The sequence below is a fragment of the Pelobates fuscus genome, chromosome 3 (genome assembly GCF_036172605.1).
Source record: "Pelobates fuscus isolate aPelFus1 chromosome 3, aPelFus1.pri, whole genome shotgun sequence".
Classification (NCBI taxonomy): domain Eukaryota; kingdom Metazoa; phylum Chordata; class Amphibia; order Anura; family Pelobatidae; genus Pelobates; species Pelobates fuscus.
In genome coordinates, this window is record NC_086319.1 from 342533283 (window position 1) to 342553083 (window position 19801).

At 38.8% G+C, this 19801-nt stretch overlaps 1 protein-coding gene across 1 annotated transcript in view; it reads left to right on the top strand.

The window, feature by feature from the left end:
- The window catches only part of CHRFAM7A (CHRNA7 (exons 5-10) and FAM7A (exons A-E) fusion), a 204582-nt gene that overhangs the window by 119357 nt on the left and 65424 nt on the right, over window positions 1-19801 (top strand). Inside the window, exons 3-4 of the mRNA XM_063445710.1 lie at window positions 14913-14957; window positions 19176-19285. Of these exons, the coding sequence (XP_063301780.1) occupies window positions 14913-14957; window positions 19176-19285 (155 nt within the window). The remainder of the gene's footprint in view (window positions 1-14912; window positions 14958-19175; window positions 19286-19801) is intronic.

A 19801-nucleotide genomic window follows, 5' to 3' on the forward strand; every position in this document is an offset into this window, starting at 1 on the left:
GCCTCGATGTCTTCCTTGAAGCCCAAGATTTGCCTCTCCAGCTCTGCAGCAGTGTGTGATTTGATCTCCACTGTCTCTTCTTGCAACATGTGACGAAGGTCTTGTTTCGTCAGCGGAGCTTGTAGTCCCTCCAAGGTTTCGCTGCAGTCGGTGTCGGAGCCCGAGTCCAGCTGGCCTTGGCTTAAAGATGGCCGCCCGTGATCTCTTGGGGTCCAGAACATTGCGGTGACTGATGAAGGTAAGTCCTTTTTCTTTTTAGTGCCCTCCATGGTATTGTGAGTCGGGTGACACCTTGGGTAGGTATTGGTATTGGTTTAGGAGCTGGATGCTTAATAAAACATGCTGATTATAGTGGATTTTATCTCCGAGGAGGGAGAGCGATGGGCTCACACGTCTGTCCGCATTGGTGGTCAGGCTCTGCCCTCCCGTAAACTTTTATTTTAAATGTTTCTGGAAATATTGGGGAGGGTGGTAAAAGGTCATGTTGTTGGGGGGAAATGGCAAATGGCATATTGTTGGGAGGGAAAAAGTTGAAACGTATATACAATTCAATCCTTTTAAAAGAAATAAAACATTTTCCTAAGTATGAAATGCAATTTATTTCTACCGTACATGTAGCTATACTCACATCCCTTACAATTCAAGCTTGTTTGAGCAGGACACTCAACATTTTCTGTTCCTGTACGTCCGACTTGTCTTGTTGTCACTTCCTTTTCCTTAGTCCACCTATTGGAAATCCTAATATCCTGGAGATTTATAAATAATGAAAATTATAATGATAAATATATAAAAATATATCAACTTTATCCATATTCCATATTTTGAATCTACTGAAACCTGAAAAATATTGTGTTGGAAGTTATTTATCACAATATGAACTCAATTTACACTCTAGTTTTCTAAAAGGACAGATATGTAGCTTTAGTTTAATTTTGAATAATTTACAGGGTTACTCCAAGCACTAACCCTTTAAGGAGGCACTGCCACTATCTGGGGACATTGCAGAATTCGTAAAGATCCCTGATGGTGACATCGACGCTGGTGCTCCGGTGTCCGGGGAGGGGAGATAAAGGTGAGATTTACTTACCTGAACCTGTCCCTTGCCATCTTCCTTCGGAGGATCCTCCATAGGCACAGCCGCTGCCATCAGTGATGACTGTCGGGATTGACACTTTAGCTCTGCCCAGTGTCTAAGTAAGTCAGGCGTAGGAAATGTACAGAGTCAAAATAGTCCCTATCTCTTGACTGGGTTGGAATTTCAGTGCAATTCCAACACAGTCAAAATAAGTATTTCATAAAGATTCTGTATTTTATGAAATACTTATTTTTTATGGAGGATGGTGAAAGTGCCGCTTTCAATGCATGTGCAGGGTTTTGCTATGAAACACCATGCATTGTACAGCGCTACAGAATTTGCTGGCGCTGTATAAATAACAAAATAATAATAAGGAGATTATCCCCTCTACAGTTGGATGTGTAACTCTATCTCTGGCAATGTCATTAGGAATCATTAGCCTGCCCGGAGCAAGAATTCTCCCCTGGCTAATTTAGAATTTGGGCATATTTGGCCCTCCCACCCCCTCCATGCTGCCTATGTACTCGCCTCAGTTTGCACTAACTGACCTCCAGCAAGGGAGAGTGACATCAGACATGGAGGATCAGGCCTTGGGAAGAACTTTCTCCTTAGCACTAGAATAGTAAGTCAGTTTCAGCGTTTTATGGGGCTTTTTAAAAGTTTAGGGGGAAGGCAGACCAGAATAGGAAGGGTTACTGAAAACTCACGCCTAATTGTGACACTTCATAAGCACCTATGTGTTCCCAATCACCTTTTGTAAAACTGAAAGAAAATGAAAAAGTAAATACAGTTATAATAGATAAATAAAAATATATATATTTGTGTCAATATGTATGAAAACGTCATGCTATTCTGTGTGGGTGCAAAATTCTCACAATCTCCTGTTTATTCATCTTTCAAAAGAATAATTTGTGCAAACAAGACTTCAGCTAAATTACATTACATTTTAACACTGCAATTAAATTGTCTCTTGAATGGTGATCACATCCACCTAAAGTAATGTTTATTGCCTTAAAACATACAACCAATAATTATAGATAATACTTGGCTTAATTGAAAAATAACTAACCAATGATAATGTAGGAAGTTGAGTATATATATATTTTTATATTTTTACATTTTCCTGTAACATACACGAAAGCCATATTGGTCCACATTGGTGGAGTTTATAAATCTATAAATAACAAGCAACCGTGGCTTAAAGGACCACTATAATGCCAGGAAAACATACTCGTTTTCCTGGCACTATAGTGCCCGATGGGTGCCCCCACCCTCAGGGACCCCCTCCCGCCGGGCTCTGGGGAGAGGAAAGGGTTAAATCTTACCTTTATTCCAGCGCCAGGCGGGGAGCTCTCCTCCTCCTCTCCGCCTCCGATCCTCCCTTTCGGCTGAATGCGCATGCGTGGCAAAAGCTTTGCGCGCATTCAGCCGGTCTCATAGGAAAGCATTATCAATGCTGTCCTATGGACGCTTGCGTGCTCTCACTGTGATTTTCACAGTGAGAATCACGCAAGCGCCTCTAGTGGCTGTCAGTGAGACAGCCACTAGAGGATTTGGAGGCTGGATTAACCCTTTTATAAACATAGCAGTTTCTCTGATACTGCTATGTTTATAAAAAAAAAAAGAGTTAATCCTAGAGGGACCTGGAACCCAAACCACTTCATTAAGCTGAAGTGGTCTGGGTGCCTAGAGTGGTCCTTTAATTTTTGTAAATTTGTGTTATTTTTTCTAAAAACAGGACATTATGTAACACTGATTTCATTAAATATTTTAGAACATTTAGAATAGGAACGAGGGCACTGATCTAAGCTGACACTGAGAATGGGGTTTGAAAAGCCTTGGTATGTTTCTGGCTGCTTTTGAATCATGATGTGGGGTTAATACAGCAGGTGTGATGTTTATAGGTTGTATACAGTATAACACTGAATTTAATCACTGAACGACCACATGGCATTCTCTTCTGTCAGGCAGTGCAGGGCTTTAATGCCCACTGACGGCATGCACTAGAAGTATGTCTTAAATCCCTGCTAGCACTAAGGGACCACAGCTATCTTTTCCTGGAGGTCCCTCTGTTTACTGGGGCCACAGTTAGTGGCCCTAGACTGACAGATGAACTATAGATTTTTGAATCTCTTTAAATGCCACAATTGCACAATTGCGCTACCATGCTACATATAAAAATTATTTTGCCTCCCCAAGCCTGACACGGTGTCTCCCAAGTTTCAGGGAGACCCTCAGTGTCTGAAAAGATCTTCCTGTTGATCCCTGGGGGATCTCCCTGCCTACCCCCTTCCAGCTGCCCAGCACAGATCTCTGTGTAAGGAACTTGAGCCGGAGACTGAGCCCTCTCTCTCCATCTGAACTATGTGAGCTTGAAATCCCTCTGCTGAAGTCAATACTGACATTCCTTTAGCGGTGGGATTAAAGGGTGGAATTAGGACTGGGATTAGAGGGTGAGAATAGGAATGGGATTGTAGGTAGGATTATGGATTAGTTTATGGTTTGGAATAGAGTAGGATTAGGGTTGTTTTATGAATTGGATTATGGTAGGATTAGAGATTGAATTATGGATAGACTTATAGTTGGATTATGGAGTGGATTAGGTATTGAATTAGGGCTAGGATTAAGGGTTGAATGTCAGACAATATAAGGGTAGGATTAGAGGCGGGGGGTGGGGATGACGTAGGACGCGTGCATGCGCGAGCGCTACGTAAGGGGGTGGAGGGAGTGAAGCCCGCCGAGAGTGCCGTGGGAGTCGGATGGCGGATGGTGGATGGCGGATGGAGGAGCTTTAACTGGCATATGAGACCTATGGGAGAGGGAAGGAAAAGAAAGGTTGTCGTAGGGGATAAGCCCGGCTGTGCCCCCCGACCCGAGTGGATTTTCGAGCCGCGGGTGAACTGGAGGTGCTCCGTTGTCACTTTTTGCGGTGGTGGAGGCAGGGGAATTGAGAGCACTAAACTTCCTACTTTTACTTACAAGTTTAAGGAGTTTAAGGTGGCGGCTGCAACTCAACTCAAGGTTGACTGCTGTGTGCAGTTCAAGGAAGACGGGTGAGAATTATCCATTATTGGCACTCTGCACTTTATAAATGAAAACAATACGCTGAAAATTTGGACGGTGTATTGGAAGGGAAGGAGGGTGATAACCCCTGATCTCTCATGATCTGTGTTAATTACATCTGTGTTAAACCTGAACAGTGTTAAACATCATAGTTGGGAAAAAAAAAAATCATTGTATATGTATATAAAGCACCTCCTTCTATGAAGGCATACTCTTTACAAAGAGATTACTTATGAAGTAAGGGGAAAGAAGAAAAAACTAAACCTAATGAGTTAATTATCTAAGGGTGGAACGTGATACACAAACCAAACCTCATCGAAGCTGCAGAAACACGTTTATACTGACTAATGGACTCAGACAAGGAAGACAAGCTGACACATTTTTGGTGATTCTTTTTCCTTTTTTTTTCTTTTGTTTCTCTCCTTGTTTTTTCTTGTTTATGCTGCACGATACTATCAAAATTATGTCAACCAGAAGAAATCAAGAAAACAAAGCGATCCTTGGCAAAGACAAAGAAAAGGAACATAAAGAGAAGGTTGAAAGAAAAGATAATAAAACGGAGAAAAGACTCTCTAATTTCTTCACCCCCCAAATAGATAGATCATTGCCAGAGAGCTCTTTAAAAGAAACTAACCTGACAACAGGTGAGAAAAAAATATTACAATTGGAAACATCACAAATGGAAAATCCAATGGTTACGCCAGAATTCTTAAAAAACTGTCTAGACCAGCAACTTCTAGCAATAAAACAAGAAATTCTCAGTAATAATGAGGAGTTAAAAAAGGAAATTAAAGAGATAGGCCTGACTCACTAATTAAAGATCAACAGCAGCAACAGGGAGAAATAAACCAGAAAATCCAACAGCTACAATTAAAGATAAATGATCTTGAAGACAGATCAAGACAACATAATTTGAGATTAAGGAACATCCTGGAAAGTATCACACAAGAAAAAATAAAAGCATTCTTGGATTCATATTTTTTGGAGTTAGGTATCCAGAAGGATGATAATTATAAATTTCTAGAGAGATACCACAGAATTCCAAAACCTAAAAATCTCAAAATGGAAGCTCCCAGAGATATTATGGTCTGCTGTAACTCATTCCTATTTAGAGAAGAAATAAGAAAAGCCTCAAAGCAAGGCAGTAAAAAAGAAGAATATGCGAGTATAAAAGTTCTTCCAGATTTATCAAACGAAACGAGGAAGAAAAGGCGATTATTCGCTTCGGTTCTGGAGACATTAAGGAAAAATAATGTTAAACACTTTTGGGCTTTTCCAGCAAAACTAATCATCATATATGAAGCAAAATCTCTGGTGTTTGCCAACTCAGATCTAGCCAGGAAATGGCTACAGGAGGTCCATATGTAAATTTAACTGATAAGACTGGCCATTCCAGCGGGCCGATTAAGGGTTGAATATTTTTTTTTTTTTTGTTGTGTTTGTTTCTCCTGATGTAACTAGAATAACTAAATATACTATACTGTAAATGGCTGGCACGGCATTGGCCGGCTTAACTCACAGCTTATAAAGATGCTCTCATAATAGGTGGTACATAGGAAATTGCAATATCTATACTATAAACTTCTCATGTTATAGGGGAACAGGTTAATGTATATATAAATGACACTTTTTTTTTTTTTTTTTGTTAATGGTAAAGCCAGGTGTATGGATTTTGTGATGCTGTTTGGGGGGAAGGGGAGAAACTTTGGATCATCCCGGCTGACTTTGTTGGCATGGGGATGGCACGTGTGAGATTGAGGTGATTACACTTGGTGGTGTCTCCTACCAGAGGAGAATGAGATCACATATAGATAATGACACTTTTTGGTGTAATATGAATGGTTAAACTGATAAGAATGGTTCGCATGATAGAACACTGGTTTAAAATAATCTATAAAGTATAAGTATTGAAATCACTAATATAAAGTTATTACGAGAACAATGGAATTAATTACACTACAAATTGTCTTCATTAGTGGAGATTAGGAGAATGTATATATAAGTGTGTTGGTTTTTTTTTTTTAAGAAATTGAAATAACCACATTTAAAGGTACCTTTGGCTAGAGGGGATTAGGATAATACATATATAATGACACTTCTTGGTGTAATATGAATAGCAAAATGGATTATATTGGTTTACATGATATGTTATTGGTATAGAATAATTTTTAGATTATAAGGATTGGTAGAATTAACACAAGGTGTAACATAAGAAATTGAAATAGTTATATTTGGAAGTAGCTTTCACAGTGGGGACTATGATATGTATATAAAAAAGTGATTTTTTTTTTCTTTCTTATATTGGGGATATTTAATAGCTAAATTGTTTATAATGGTTTGCACGTTAAGATATGGCCTACTGATTATAGGGATTGACTTTATTAATGTAAAGCTGATATACAAGAAATTTAAATAATTACATAAGTTAGTGAGATTCAAGAAAATGTAAATATGGGGGGGCGGAGCCGACCAGCAAACCAAGCAGACGTGCAGAGCTGAAGCTCCGTGCCACTAAGCCCAATAACCGCAGCGAACCGGGTGTCACACCACCGGTTTTCGACTATACACCCCCACAACATAATGGGGAAACGGGCCAAGAAGAATAAAACAGCCCTGGCCTCAGGTTCCCGAAATATCGGCGATTATATGCAGGGAGGCCTCCAGCGCATGGCGCCCAAAATGGCGGACCAGCAAACAGGGATCTCGTCGTCCGATGAGGAACCCTCTCTGGACACGCTAGATGAGATCACCCCGGCCGGGGGCTTACATAACGAATCCTCCGATGAGGAGAACAACATCCCAGCTACAAAGGGTGACATAAAAACACTGCTCCGGGACATACGCAAGATATTCCAGGCAGATTTAGCGATCCTGCGAGAGGACATGCTTACGCTCACCGGGCGTATTAAAGCCACAGAGGAGACATCCACACACCTCCAGGCTGAGCAGGCCTCACTCACCGCAGAACAGAAAAAACTAACAGACTCCCAAGCTACATTAACACAAAAACTGGCTGAATGTGAAGATCGCAGTCGCAGCAGAAATATTAAAATCAGAGGCATCCCTACCACGGTGGAGAGGTCAGAACTGCCACAATTCGTGAGACGCCTACTGCAGCATATTCTTCCCCACAAGCAAGCCAGAAGCATCCTGGTGGACAACATATACAGAACAAGCAGGCAGGGCAGACAGCCCCAGCAAACACACAGCGACGTTATAGTGCAACTCGTCACACAGCTGGATAAAGCGGCAATAATGTCGGCGGTCAGGGAAACAACCTCTCTGTCATTCGAACAACATACTCTGACTTTTTATAACGATCTCTCCAGGACCACCATGCTATGGCGACAAACAATGCGCCAGGTCACCAGCGTACTACGACAGAAGAAGATACCGTACCGCTGGGGCACACCACGCTCCCTGCAAGTCACCTTGGAGGGAACGGTCCACAAGCTACACTCACCAGCAGAGGGCCAACGGTTCATAACCCAGCGGGGCATCGCTACACAGGCGGAACCAGGAAGAGGCAGCCCTCGACGACAGCAATGGGATGTGGACAACATCACCCCGTTTGAACCGCGCAGAGGTCCCCACACGGCCACTGCAGACTCAGAGGACTGATCCATAGAGACTGTTATCATTAAGCCTCATAGAGGCACTGGACACTACCAAGTTACATACCCTCCCTAGCTAGGACCAGACCGAACACAGCACAGGCTAGCCTTACGTGAGCTACTCCCCTTCTCTTACATTTATACTACCGCATAGATAATGTTACCACTTAAAAACAACTAAGGGTCAGACAGTACTTACACCAGCAGCAGCACATGCCAATTCGCCAACACCCACAGCTAAACATTTACCACAATACTATTTTCAAGGGTAAACCCCAGATGAAACACGAGATGGCTCCGTAGAGGATGACCTCCCTGCTGGCAGCGATACATGAGCGCCCACCTCACGAGAACGCAGGTCACCTTAAGCCCCACCACACGCCACATACAACTTGGAACCCTGTAACTACCCTCCTTATACACTAACCCAAAGCCCCAGAAAACGCCAGCACCCACCCCAACAAGCCCTATATACATGTCGAATGCCGGCCCTGTGAAACCACCAGTCAACCTCCTGAGGCACTAACCACAGTCCCAGAGGGTCAGACACTAAGACGGCACAGTACATGTGAGAAAACCAGCCCATATATAATTTAATAAAAATGTTATCAGTGTTAATACTTAGCTATTTAGGTATGTTATGTCTACTTATTTACTGTATTTACCTTATTAACCTTACTAAAGAATATAAAACAAGTTAAGCCCCAGAGGGATTAGTTCAGATACCACAACACAATAGCAAAACTTAACTCATGCAAACTAACCGCATATACGCTATTTTGCTGCTGTAAAGTTATCTATGAAAGTTAAATATGCATGTTTTTGTTAACATACTTACCATTTAAAAAAAAAAAGTGGATAACAAGATTACTGTACCTTTTTTGCATGTGCAAATCCACAAATAAAATAAAGAATTTAAAAAAAAAAAAAAAAAATGTAAATATGACATTTTCTTTTTTTTTCCCTTTTTGTATTTTTTTTTTTTTTTATTTTATTAAATTTTTTTTTTCCCTTTCTTCCCTTCTTCTTCCTGTTGGGTTTATATGGACTCCCGCAGCACTCTCGGGCGGGGGGGGGGGGGGGGGGGGGGGCTTTCCTCATGCTCCCCCAATTAACTCCATATTTTTGTGGAGTTTTGGATGTATTCCCAGGGTTTTGGGACGCATTTTCTGTCTTCCACTAAGTGGGAGTGGAGACGGAACTTTTTACCAAGAATGTGGGTATGTTTGGACTCATGTTTGATTTACATGAGGTCATATGAATGTAATTGTTATGTGTTTTCTTCCCCTTCCTTTTTTTTTCTTTTCTTGCCCCGCCGGGGGATATGGTCCCGAGTCTTAAATGCTTAGACTATGGTTAAGTTTTTGACGGTGAATGTACAGGGTCTGAATAACCCAATTAAAAGAGCCATGGTGTTCCAATATATTAAAAAGGAAGGTGCAAAAGTTATATTACTCCAAGAAACTCACTGGTTAAAGAAAGATATAAAACGTTTTATCCCAAAAAAAATTAAAATCCAACTCTGCTCTTCATTGGAGGATAAAAAGAAATGTGGAGTAGCTCTATTAGCAACAGATGATTTAGATATTCAAGTTACATACCAGGATATAGATAAAAATGGCAGATTCATCTTAGCTATATGTAAAATACAAGATGAAGAATTCACTATTGTAAACATCTATGCTCCTAATACTAACCCAGTCCAGTTTATACAAATGGTTTTGAGTAGATTAGAAAAAATTAAAAAGGGTAAGATTATTATAGGAGGAGATTTTAATTGCATTTTGGACGGAACGTTGGATAGGAACTCATTGATAGGGGTAATGCAAGATAAAAGGGGAAAGAAATCCTCAATGCAATTCTCAACTTTGATAAATAAGTATGAATTATTAGATCTTTGGAGGATAAATCACCCATCAGAAAAAGATTATACATGCTTTTCGAAAGCACATTGTACCTACTCTAGATTGGATTTGTTTCTGGGTTCTTTAGAGGTTTCATATAAGATTAAAAAGGTTTTGATACAAGAAGTAACCTAGTCAGATCATAACCCAGTAATACTTGACTTCACTATTTCACCAGATATTAAGACTAGGAATAGTTGGAGACTTAATGAATTCCTCCTGAGGGAGGCCCAAGATATAGATACCATAAAAGAATTAACAAACCGTTTTTTCGAGGAGAATAAAAATAAAGGAACTTCAGACGCCATAGTTTGGTGTACATATAAGGCTGTGTTGAGGGGACATTTTATTAAATTAGGTACAATTAAGAAAAAACAAAAAGAAGCTTCCCTGACAGAATTATATGTGTCTCTTTATAAATTAACAAATCTTAACAAAAATAATCCAAATACAGAGATAAGTGAGAAAATAGGAATAATAAAAAATAAAATCAATAAAATTCTACTTTTACAAACCTCAAAAAAACTCGAATATTTAAAAATAAAATGGTACTATAAAGGAAACCGAGCAAATAAAATGCTCACAAACCGAGTTAAAGGTGCGAAATTAAATAAGTTAATACAAAAAATTATTACAGATGATGGCATCCAATTAACTCCTGAAAATATAGGTAAAGCATTTAATTCATTTTACCAAAAATTGTATAACTTACCTGATTACCCCTATAATCCAGAAACATATTTTCAAAATAAAACCCTAAAAAAATTATCAAGGGAACAATTGAATTCTATTAATGAACCCTTTTCAAAAATTGAAATAACAAATGCAATTGAGTCTTTAAAAAAAAAAAAAAATAAACTCCGGGGCCAGATGGCTTTCCAAATATATTTTACCAACAGTTTAAGGACGTACTGGTAATACACCTTGAAGATCTTTTTAATAGTATAGTTCTAGAAAAAGATTTGCCTAACGAATTATTATATGCTAATATAATTCCCATACAAAAGCCAGATAAATCGACGGAATTGGTAGGGAATTACCGTCCTATATCCTTATTAAATTCTGATATAAAAATATATGCAAGTATTTTGGCAAAGAGACTACAAAGAGTCCTCCCGTCTATAATTCATGGAGACCAGGTTAGATTTATGAAGGATAGACAATCAAACAATAGTGTAAGGACAGTGATTGACATTTTGGAACACGTTCATGAATCAGGCACTCCATTGCTGGCCCTGTCATTGGACGCGGAGAAGGCCTTTGACAGGGTCAGATGGGACTTCCTTTGGGAGGCATTGAAGGCTTTTGGTTTTGAAGGCTGGATTCTGAGCGCTATTATGGCCTTGTATAGCTCCCCAATGGCAAGAACAATTGGCAGGGGTATAACTTATGAGTGGTTTAACATAAGAAATGGGACAAGACAGGGGTGTCCCCTGTCCCCATTGCTATATTTGATATATATAGAACCCTTGATTTGTGACATCAGGTCTAATGAGAAAATAAAGGGAATAATAATAGGCCAAGAGGAATTTAAAACTTTACTTTATGCAGACGATGTGCTAATCACTGTATCAGACCCTATAACATCAACAGATGAACTGTTAAGGGTGATTTATGAATTTGGGCACTATTCCAACTTTAAGTTAAACGTATATAAGACAACTATTCTTGCAAAAAATATAAAGAAGGAAGATAAAATACATATTAAAGCGAAATATAGTTTTGAATGGGCAAAAAAATGTATTATTTATCTAGGCATTAAGATTTCCAGTAATCCTTTTAGGATTTTGGAATACAATGTTTTACCTCTAATGATGCAAATTAATAAACAACTGAAGGACTTGAGAATAGCAGAGATATCATGGTCAGGTAGAATTAACATTGTAAAGTCTTATTTGATCCCTAGATGGAGTTATATATTCCGTATGTTACCATTGAAAATGCCTAAACCATGGCTTATGATGATTCAATCTGCTTTAGATAAATATATATGGCTGGGGAAAAAACCCAGGGTTAATAAAAAAAATTTGAATTTAAAGCCTAAGTTGGGAGGGATGGGAGTCCCTGATATTACGGACATATATGAAGCTTGTTCATTGGCGCATGTTATTTCCTCTATGAAAGAGAGCTCTAGGGGTGAATCATGGGAACAAATTGAGGCTAGGAAAGCGGCAGTTCCGGATTTGACGACTTTATTTTGGAGGATAGTTAAGTATGAGAGAGATGATATGGGTTTAATTTTAGCTAATTGACTGGGTCAATGGAAAATTTGGAAAAAAAGACTCAAAATTGAAGATAAAATTATTATGGATTTACCCCTGCATGTATTTTCCAATAATATTGAGGATTTAAATCTAGATCCATGGTTAAGTAAAGGTATTAATAGAATAGACCAGCTATTCCAACAGCAACAAATTAGACCCTTTGAGGAGATTAAACAAGTTTTCTCGCTTTCCTATAGAGAAAGTTTTGCGTATTTAAGGATAAAACATTTTCTAATGAGACATAGAATAACTGAGATTCCTGAGGAATTACAAACTTTCCTAAATTTGATAAACACCAGACATAACAAAAATTTAGTTTCCAAAAGCTTAAAAATTTCTAGTAAATATAAGTCAATCCCTGAATTCCCAGCCCTAAAAGCATGGGAAAGAGACTTACAAATTACAATTACGAGAGATGAATGGCTTAAGGCCAATAAAGCAGTAATGAAAGCCTCGCACTGCCTAAATTTAACGGAAAGTCATTATAAAGTTATCAATAGATGGCATTACGTCCCAGCTAAATTAACAAAAATATATCCGAGGATCTCAATTTTCCTGCTGGCGATGTGCCTCATTGAGAGCAGATTATGTTCATATATGGTGGTCATGCCCGATTATATCTCCATTATGGCAAAAGGTAGCGAAATTCTGCAGGGAAGCAATAGAGGTAGACCTTGATTATACCTGTAGTTCTATGATATTACATCTGGGCTGGCCTACAATTCCAAAGGATAAAAAAGAATTAATAATCCATATTCTCATAGAAACTAAAGCTACTCTTGCAAGATTCTGGAAAATTCCAGACTCCCCGATTTGGGAGCCGATAAAACAGCAGGTCTTGAATAATTGTAAAATGGAAATAGGGATATTAAGGCAGGAACACTACTTTAATCCGTGCATTGAACAATGGCAGAAATGGATTATAAAACTAGATAGAAGAAATTAGTCTTAAATTACATTAGGATGTTTATGCTATGGAACTGTGGTCGAGGGGTGAACCCTGGACATTCACTTTCAGGATATCCGTGGTTATATGGAACCTGATTAGTAGATAGAATGACTGATGAGTGTTGCCTTTCGGGTTCTTAAGATTGACTCGGGACCAACCCTCGGCGAGAGTGTGTCTTTTTTTTTTTTTTTTCCTCTGTCTAGGTTTCGTCAATATAAGACTAGGGTAGATGGGAGTTTCAGGGCAATGCAGAAATATATAAGGAAGGGATTTAAAACTAAGAGGAATGAGTAAAGGGGAACTGAGGGAAAAAGGGAGAAGAGGAAGTAGGAAGGAAAGAGAAAAGAAAAGGAAAGGGCCCTTAGAATTTATTACATATATTTAACTTCATCCTCTTCGGAATGAAAATTGCCAAACTATGACTGAACTGTAACAATATTTATACATACCCTATGTCATTTTATTTTTAATGTGTAAATGTTGAATGTTTAATTTATGTTTTCGTATCTGTTTGTAATAATGCATGTAAAAAAAAAAAGAAAAGAAAAAAGGGGGGAGAAAAGAAGGGGAAACTTTTCAATAAAGATTATATATAAAAAAAAAGGGTAGGATTAGAGGCAGGATTAAGGGGGGGGGGGGAGATATACATGTAGGGTATGTTTGTACTTGGAAAAAGTAGCATAATACAAATAGGGGTTTTTGCACCAGTGGGACACGTCCTAGATTTCTGATACAATAGTTTAATAAAAAGTGTAAAAATGCTCTTAGTTACATAGCCTGGGGGGGGGGGGGGGAGAAAATTATTTTATTTTTTTTATTTGTATTCCTATCTAATATTTCAGTATGTATACATGTAGGGTATCAAAAGAAAGTCATATTTCTAATTTCAAAAATTATATATAACATGTAAGGGTGCACTTAAACAGAAGGGAGAAAATTGAGGTTGAATGAATACATGGCAAAAGGGCCACAATGGCATTGGTCACACATGCGTCACATCCCAAAAAAGCCTTGGCCCTTAAGGGTTCAATCAAAAATCTGCAATCATAATATGATTCATAGAACATGCTGCAGTTTAGGCTTGGAGTGTGATATAGGGCAGAATTTATTTTATTTAAAGGGACACTACAGGCACTTCTGCCTATTTGAGTGGTCTGGGTGACAACTCCCACCACCCTTAATCCTGCAAGTGTAATTATTGCAGTTTTTATAACAGACAGCCACTAGAGGGACTTCCGTGTTCTTAGAACACGAAAAGTGTTTTTAACGATGTTGGACGTCCTCACGCTATGCATGAGTACCTCCAGCGTTGCCGGAATCCCCATAGGAAAGCATTGAATAATGCTTTCCTATGGGGAGGTCTAATGCGCGCGTGCGGCCATTGCCGTGCATGCGCATTAGGTCTCCCCCGCTGGCGAAAAGCCTGACCCAGCACCGAGGGACATCGGCGCTGCATTCAGGTAAGTCACTGAAGGGGTTTTAACCCCTTCAGCAACATGGGATGGGGGATGGGAGGGAGAGGGGCACTGTAGGACGGATATGTTTTCCTGGCACTGGAGAGTCCCTTTAAACTATACAGGACAGATTTTTCCACATTTTTATATTTTATCAGTATAATACAGTATTATGCAGTGTAATAATGTTCCTTTGATTTATATCATATATTAACAAAAAAGCGAATTCCACAATTCCTTTTTTTCCCGTTGTCTCCTTAAGTACTAATTTATATAAACCAGATGGATGGGATCAATAGAAATGTGAAGTATATATTGACTTTGTGCACCAGTTGAAGCAGTTACTTTTAATTTCATCAGATTAAGAAACATTGTTAAAGTGCTATAATACTATACACTTTACATATGAAAGAAATCTTTCACTTTGGAGAAGATGAATCAACAGTGTTTCAACATACTTGGCATTGAAGTGAAAAGTTATAAAGACTGGTGATTTGGGACCAATCTATATCCTTCAAAAGAACAAAAGAATAAATTAAATATAACTGTGGGAATGTCATTCAGTAAACACTTTTTTTTTGTGTTCCAGGATGAAAAGAATCAAATTCTAACAACGAATATATGGCTTCAAATGGTAAGATATTATATTCCTAAATGTATACATTAATGTCATTCTACTTTAGAGAATGATTAGTCTTACAATAACCCTCTTGCTGTGAGGCACCTGGCTTCTCAGTAAGTCTGTCTAATATGCCTGTCATGATCCAATTTTAATGGGGAAAGTTGGACACTGAGGCTGCAGGAAAGCTAGAAGAATTTCAATTCATTGCTGTATCATTTATGGCTTTTCTAAAGGCATGCATATGCACATTGGGTCCATCCTGCATATTAACACAGGTCTATACCTCCCAAGTGTCCCTATTTAGGGGGGAAAGTCCAAATTTTGGTAGTCTCTGGCCACATCCCCACTTACACCCTTAAAATTAAATTGTCACTCTTTGTAGTTTTGAAATGTTAGGAGGTATGGAGTTCATGGAGTTTTTCTTTTCATAAAATAATAATCAATGTACGCAAGTAAATAAATAGAGGTTTGGTTTAGTTGTTTGCCGAAGCAAGACTAATTTAAAGTTTTCTGGGTATAATATTTTAGGAATGAAAGATTGGCAAATAAGGAGACTGGGTTATTGTTTCATTGCTTGACACAAGCGAGCAACTAATTGAAGAAAACTCAATGTTAGATCAGTACAGAGAGGGACTACTGGCACAATAGTGGTGAATTTATGATGTAATTGCCTAAAATAATGCAGAGGTGCTAATAGAGTCCTGTCCTGGCAGAAATGGTCCCAAGGATTTGTCCTACATTCTAAACACTATATGATTAGGAATGCAAACATGTATGCCTGACCCTATAATATTAAAACCACCATCTAGCCACTCTGGCCCTCACTAGCCCCCCTAAATATAGCAAAATCTTACTTATATTCCAGTCTGCTGCTGCTGGCTCTGCCCCTGATCTGCCTGCTTGGCTGACATTGTCAGAAGTGATTATCTCAGCGAATCACAATGCTTTCCCATAGGGAAGCATTGGCTTGGCTAAGACTATCAAGGAGGCAGATCAGGGGCAGAGCCAGCACAAGTCAAACACAGCTCTGACCAATCAGCATCTCCTCATAGAGATGCATTTAATCATCTGAGGAATGGCCAGTGAAAGAATCCCTAGGCTGTAATGTAAACACTGCCTTTTCTCTGGAAAAAAATAGTGTTTAATGCAAAAAGCCTGAAGGAAATGATTATACTCACCAGAACAAACATTACGCTGTATTTGTTGTGGTGACTATAGTGTCCCTTTAATCTTGAGCAGATTTCAGAATGCAGGAAGGGACAGGGCTCTAGGACTATGGATAAAGGGCTTTGACTGCCCTTAATGCATGATCTGCTCTAAAAAGGAGTCTATCATTCAGCCTGGCCTTCTTCTTTAGAAGAGGTCGTGCCCTCTTTACAGGCAAGTCTGCCACTTTCATGGGGGGAACCATTGCCTACGCAATATTAGCAAGTATGACAAATATTAGAGCCCCAATATTGAGTGCCACCAACTGAACTGCAAAATGTAGACAGATCTGGGTCAGGATAGCAAGCAGAAAACAAAATGCCAAAACTTGTGACAACAGGGCACAACAGGGTTATTCACGTAAAGGGACACTATAGTCACCAGAACCCCTGCACGTTAATGTAGTGGCTCTGGTGTGCAGGTTCAGCAATGTAAATACTGCCTTTTCATTTAGACGGCCACTATAGATGTTTCCTATATCAGTGCAGCACACTCTGCATATATACACTGAATGCTCCCCATAGAGATGCAAAGATTTAATGCATCTCGATGAGGAGATGATGATTGTTGCAGAGTGGCATTTTGCTGGGCATGCACAATGGCCCCCCAATGCATCCCCATGGGAAAGCATTGGATTGGCTGACATCATCAAGACTCTTGATCTCAAGGTCGATAAAGAGAAAAAGTAAGTTAAACAACCTTTATTTCAACTCTTTCCTAACACTGGAGTGTTCCTTTAAATCTAAATAGCCCCATATGGAATGCGGTAAAACCATCTAGTGCAATACAGGGCCATTCAGATTGCAAAATCCAAAAATTATTCATAATGTCCATATTTTCTAGAGCAGACTCTGAAGAAGCCTGAATTTGGCTCGGATTTCAGCTGGACCAAAATCAGCCAAATTGCTGACATTCAAATCTAACATTTTAAAATTCGAGCCCTCACACTTAAAATCAGGGACCAGATTTTACAAATCTGTGCTATTTTCCTGCTGACAAAGCTAGCACCCACAGGGCAAATAGATAAAGAGCCATTGGCTGTGCAAGTGTTATTTATGTGGCAGTTGGCTAGTGCTTGCTAGCCAGAAGTTATATAAAAAAGTAAAAAAACAAAAATTGCCTACTGGAACGGATGCATCATGGCTGAGCTCAGTCTCATAGATGTTTTGGATTCCTGCTGCCTCTTGTTGAATATGGGCTCCTTATTGTCCTTAGTCGCTTTAGTGATGGGAAGATGCAATAAAAAGCAGTGGGTGGACATGACAACTGAAAGTGCAGATATTGGTCTCCTTGTTTATAGAGCGCAATTAGATATTTTGTTCAAATAAATATTATTTTATTAGCTGTGGTGTGTTATGGTGTTTGTTTACATTGTTTTGATTTGGTAACAGGAATCTACCATTTATCACCCGAATATATATTAAAGTAACTAGTTGTTAAGCATTAGGTCCTCACGGTGGAGTGCTCTTGTTATTAAACTTGATTTAAAGGAGAATGGTCACTTCCCAGAATTTTTAATATATAATTGGGGAGTGAGAATCAAGGTGAATTTAAAGTGAATTTCACATTTTAGTCAGTGGTGTGTATTAAAATTACAGTTCCCCTTTAAAACTCTCATTTGAGGCAAGTTACATGATACAAAACAATTTCGATTTCGTACAGACATTTGTAAAGTTTGATAAACTAATAAGTACCACTATTAAAACAGTCAGATGCCTTTTTGGCTGATGGTTTTTCACTAAAGTCTAATCAGGATAAGCTTCAAAAGACAATAACCGTGGAATTCTTTTTGCAGCCTTTACAATTAATGAAAAATTGAAGGGAAATGGTCAAATTATTCTGTGAATTACCCTAAAATACCAGTCAATTCATATACAATTATCTGCCTATTCCATGCCCGTAAAGGATTTCCGACTTAAAAGTGGAAAATCCTGATTTAGCATTGTACTTGAAGTGCCATGATTATATGAGCTCATTCTCATTAGTTTTTCAGTTGATATTTATCATTAATCACCATACAGAACCGTAACCCTTTGATTGCCAGAACGGCATGAAATCCTTCACTAAAGGTTTATTAGCAGACATTTTTCTTACTGATGTATTCTTTGTGAACTGTAATTTCTAGCATTGAGGATTCTAAGTGATGCTAGAGCAGTCTCTCTTGGGTATCTTACATTAGCCATTATAGAAACTGTTAAACATTGACATACATATTCTACTCTAACACCCATCAAATGGAATGCCTGTTGCTTACCAAGCTTACTTGTCTAGTCACCACTAATGGGGACCCAAGAGGGGCGTCAATAAATAAATTGCACCTATCCACAGGATCGTACATAAAATGTCAATGTTCTAATTCTGTAAATTGGTTTGGAAATAACACACCAAGAAAACCGTTAACATTAAGGCAGAATTTAAAGCATTTTGCGATGACCTTATTACAAATTTCATTTTAGTTCTCTTGCGCTAAGTATTGCTTGTTACTTCCAACCTCCAGTCGCTTTTTATACGCTTCTAGAGGGTACACAAAGAGCCAGTACATTTAAAAAAAAAAACAAAAAAAAAAAAACAAAAAAAAAAAACACACAGCATAATAAGAGTGCATTTTAAAGTTTCTAGCGGAACGCAATGAAATGTATTCCAACAAAAGCAAATGTTTCAGTTTCTGCTTCTTGAAAGAAATGCAATCAGAGTTATTGTACAGGACGTCTAAACAATCAGGTGCTTTGCAATTGTATGTTCTGTGCAGCTTGTAATCTAACATGCAGGGACACTAGATTATTGTCCATTTATAAGCGTTTTCCTGTGGTTAGATCATGGCCTCTGACTCAGATTTCACGCTTGCTAATGGAGCTCTAAAGGTAGCCCAGTATTTTTCTCTCAGTCACTTCATTCTCTCCGTGCTAAGTAATACATTTTTGAATGACAGGTGCGCGTTTTTGTTGGGCGCTATATAAATCGTCCTGGAGTAGAAGCAACAAAAGTGCTTTTAATCTACTTTTTATTTTTTTCTTCACATGTCAGTATTGGACAGATTACTATTTACAATGGAACATGTCTGAATACCCTGGGGTTAAAAATGTTCGTTTTCCAGATGGACAAATTTGGAAGCCGGATATTCTGCTGTATAACAGGTACGTGTTTAATGCAAACAGCTGTTTTTTATTTTCATTAGCCAGGGAGCATTTTGTAAAAAGTGACTAGATAATGACAAACTCCCTTTGTGCTATGGGAGCAGCTATATACCGTATATACTCGAGTATAAGCCGACCCGAATATAAGCCGAGGCCCCTAATTTTTCCCCAAAAAACTGGGAAAACTTATTGACTCGAGTATAAGACTAGGGTGGGAAATGCAGCAGCTACTGGTAAATTTCTAAATAAAATTAGATCCTAAAAAAAATATATTAATTGAATATTTATTTACAGTGTGTGTATAATGAATGCAGTGTGTGCGTATGAGTGCAGCGTGTGTGCGTATGAGTGCAGCGTGTGTGTATGAGTGCAGCGTGTGTGTGTATGAGTGCAGCGTGTGTATGAGTGCAGCGTGTGTATGAGTGCAGCGTGTGTATGAGTGCAGTGTGTGTGTATGAATGCAGTGTGTGTGTGTATGAATGCAGTGTGTGTGAGTGCAGTGTGTGTGTATGAGTG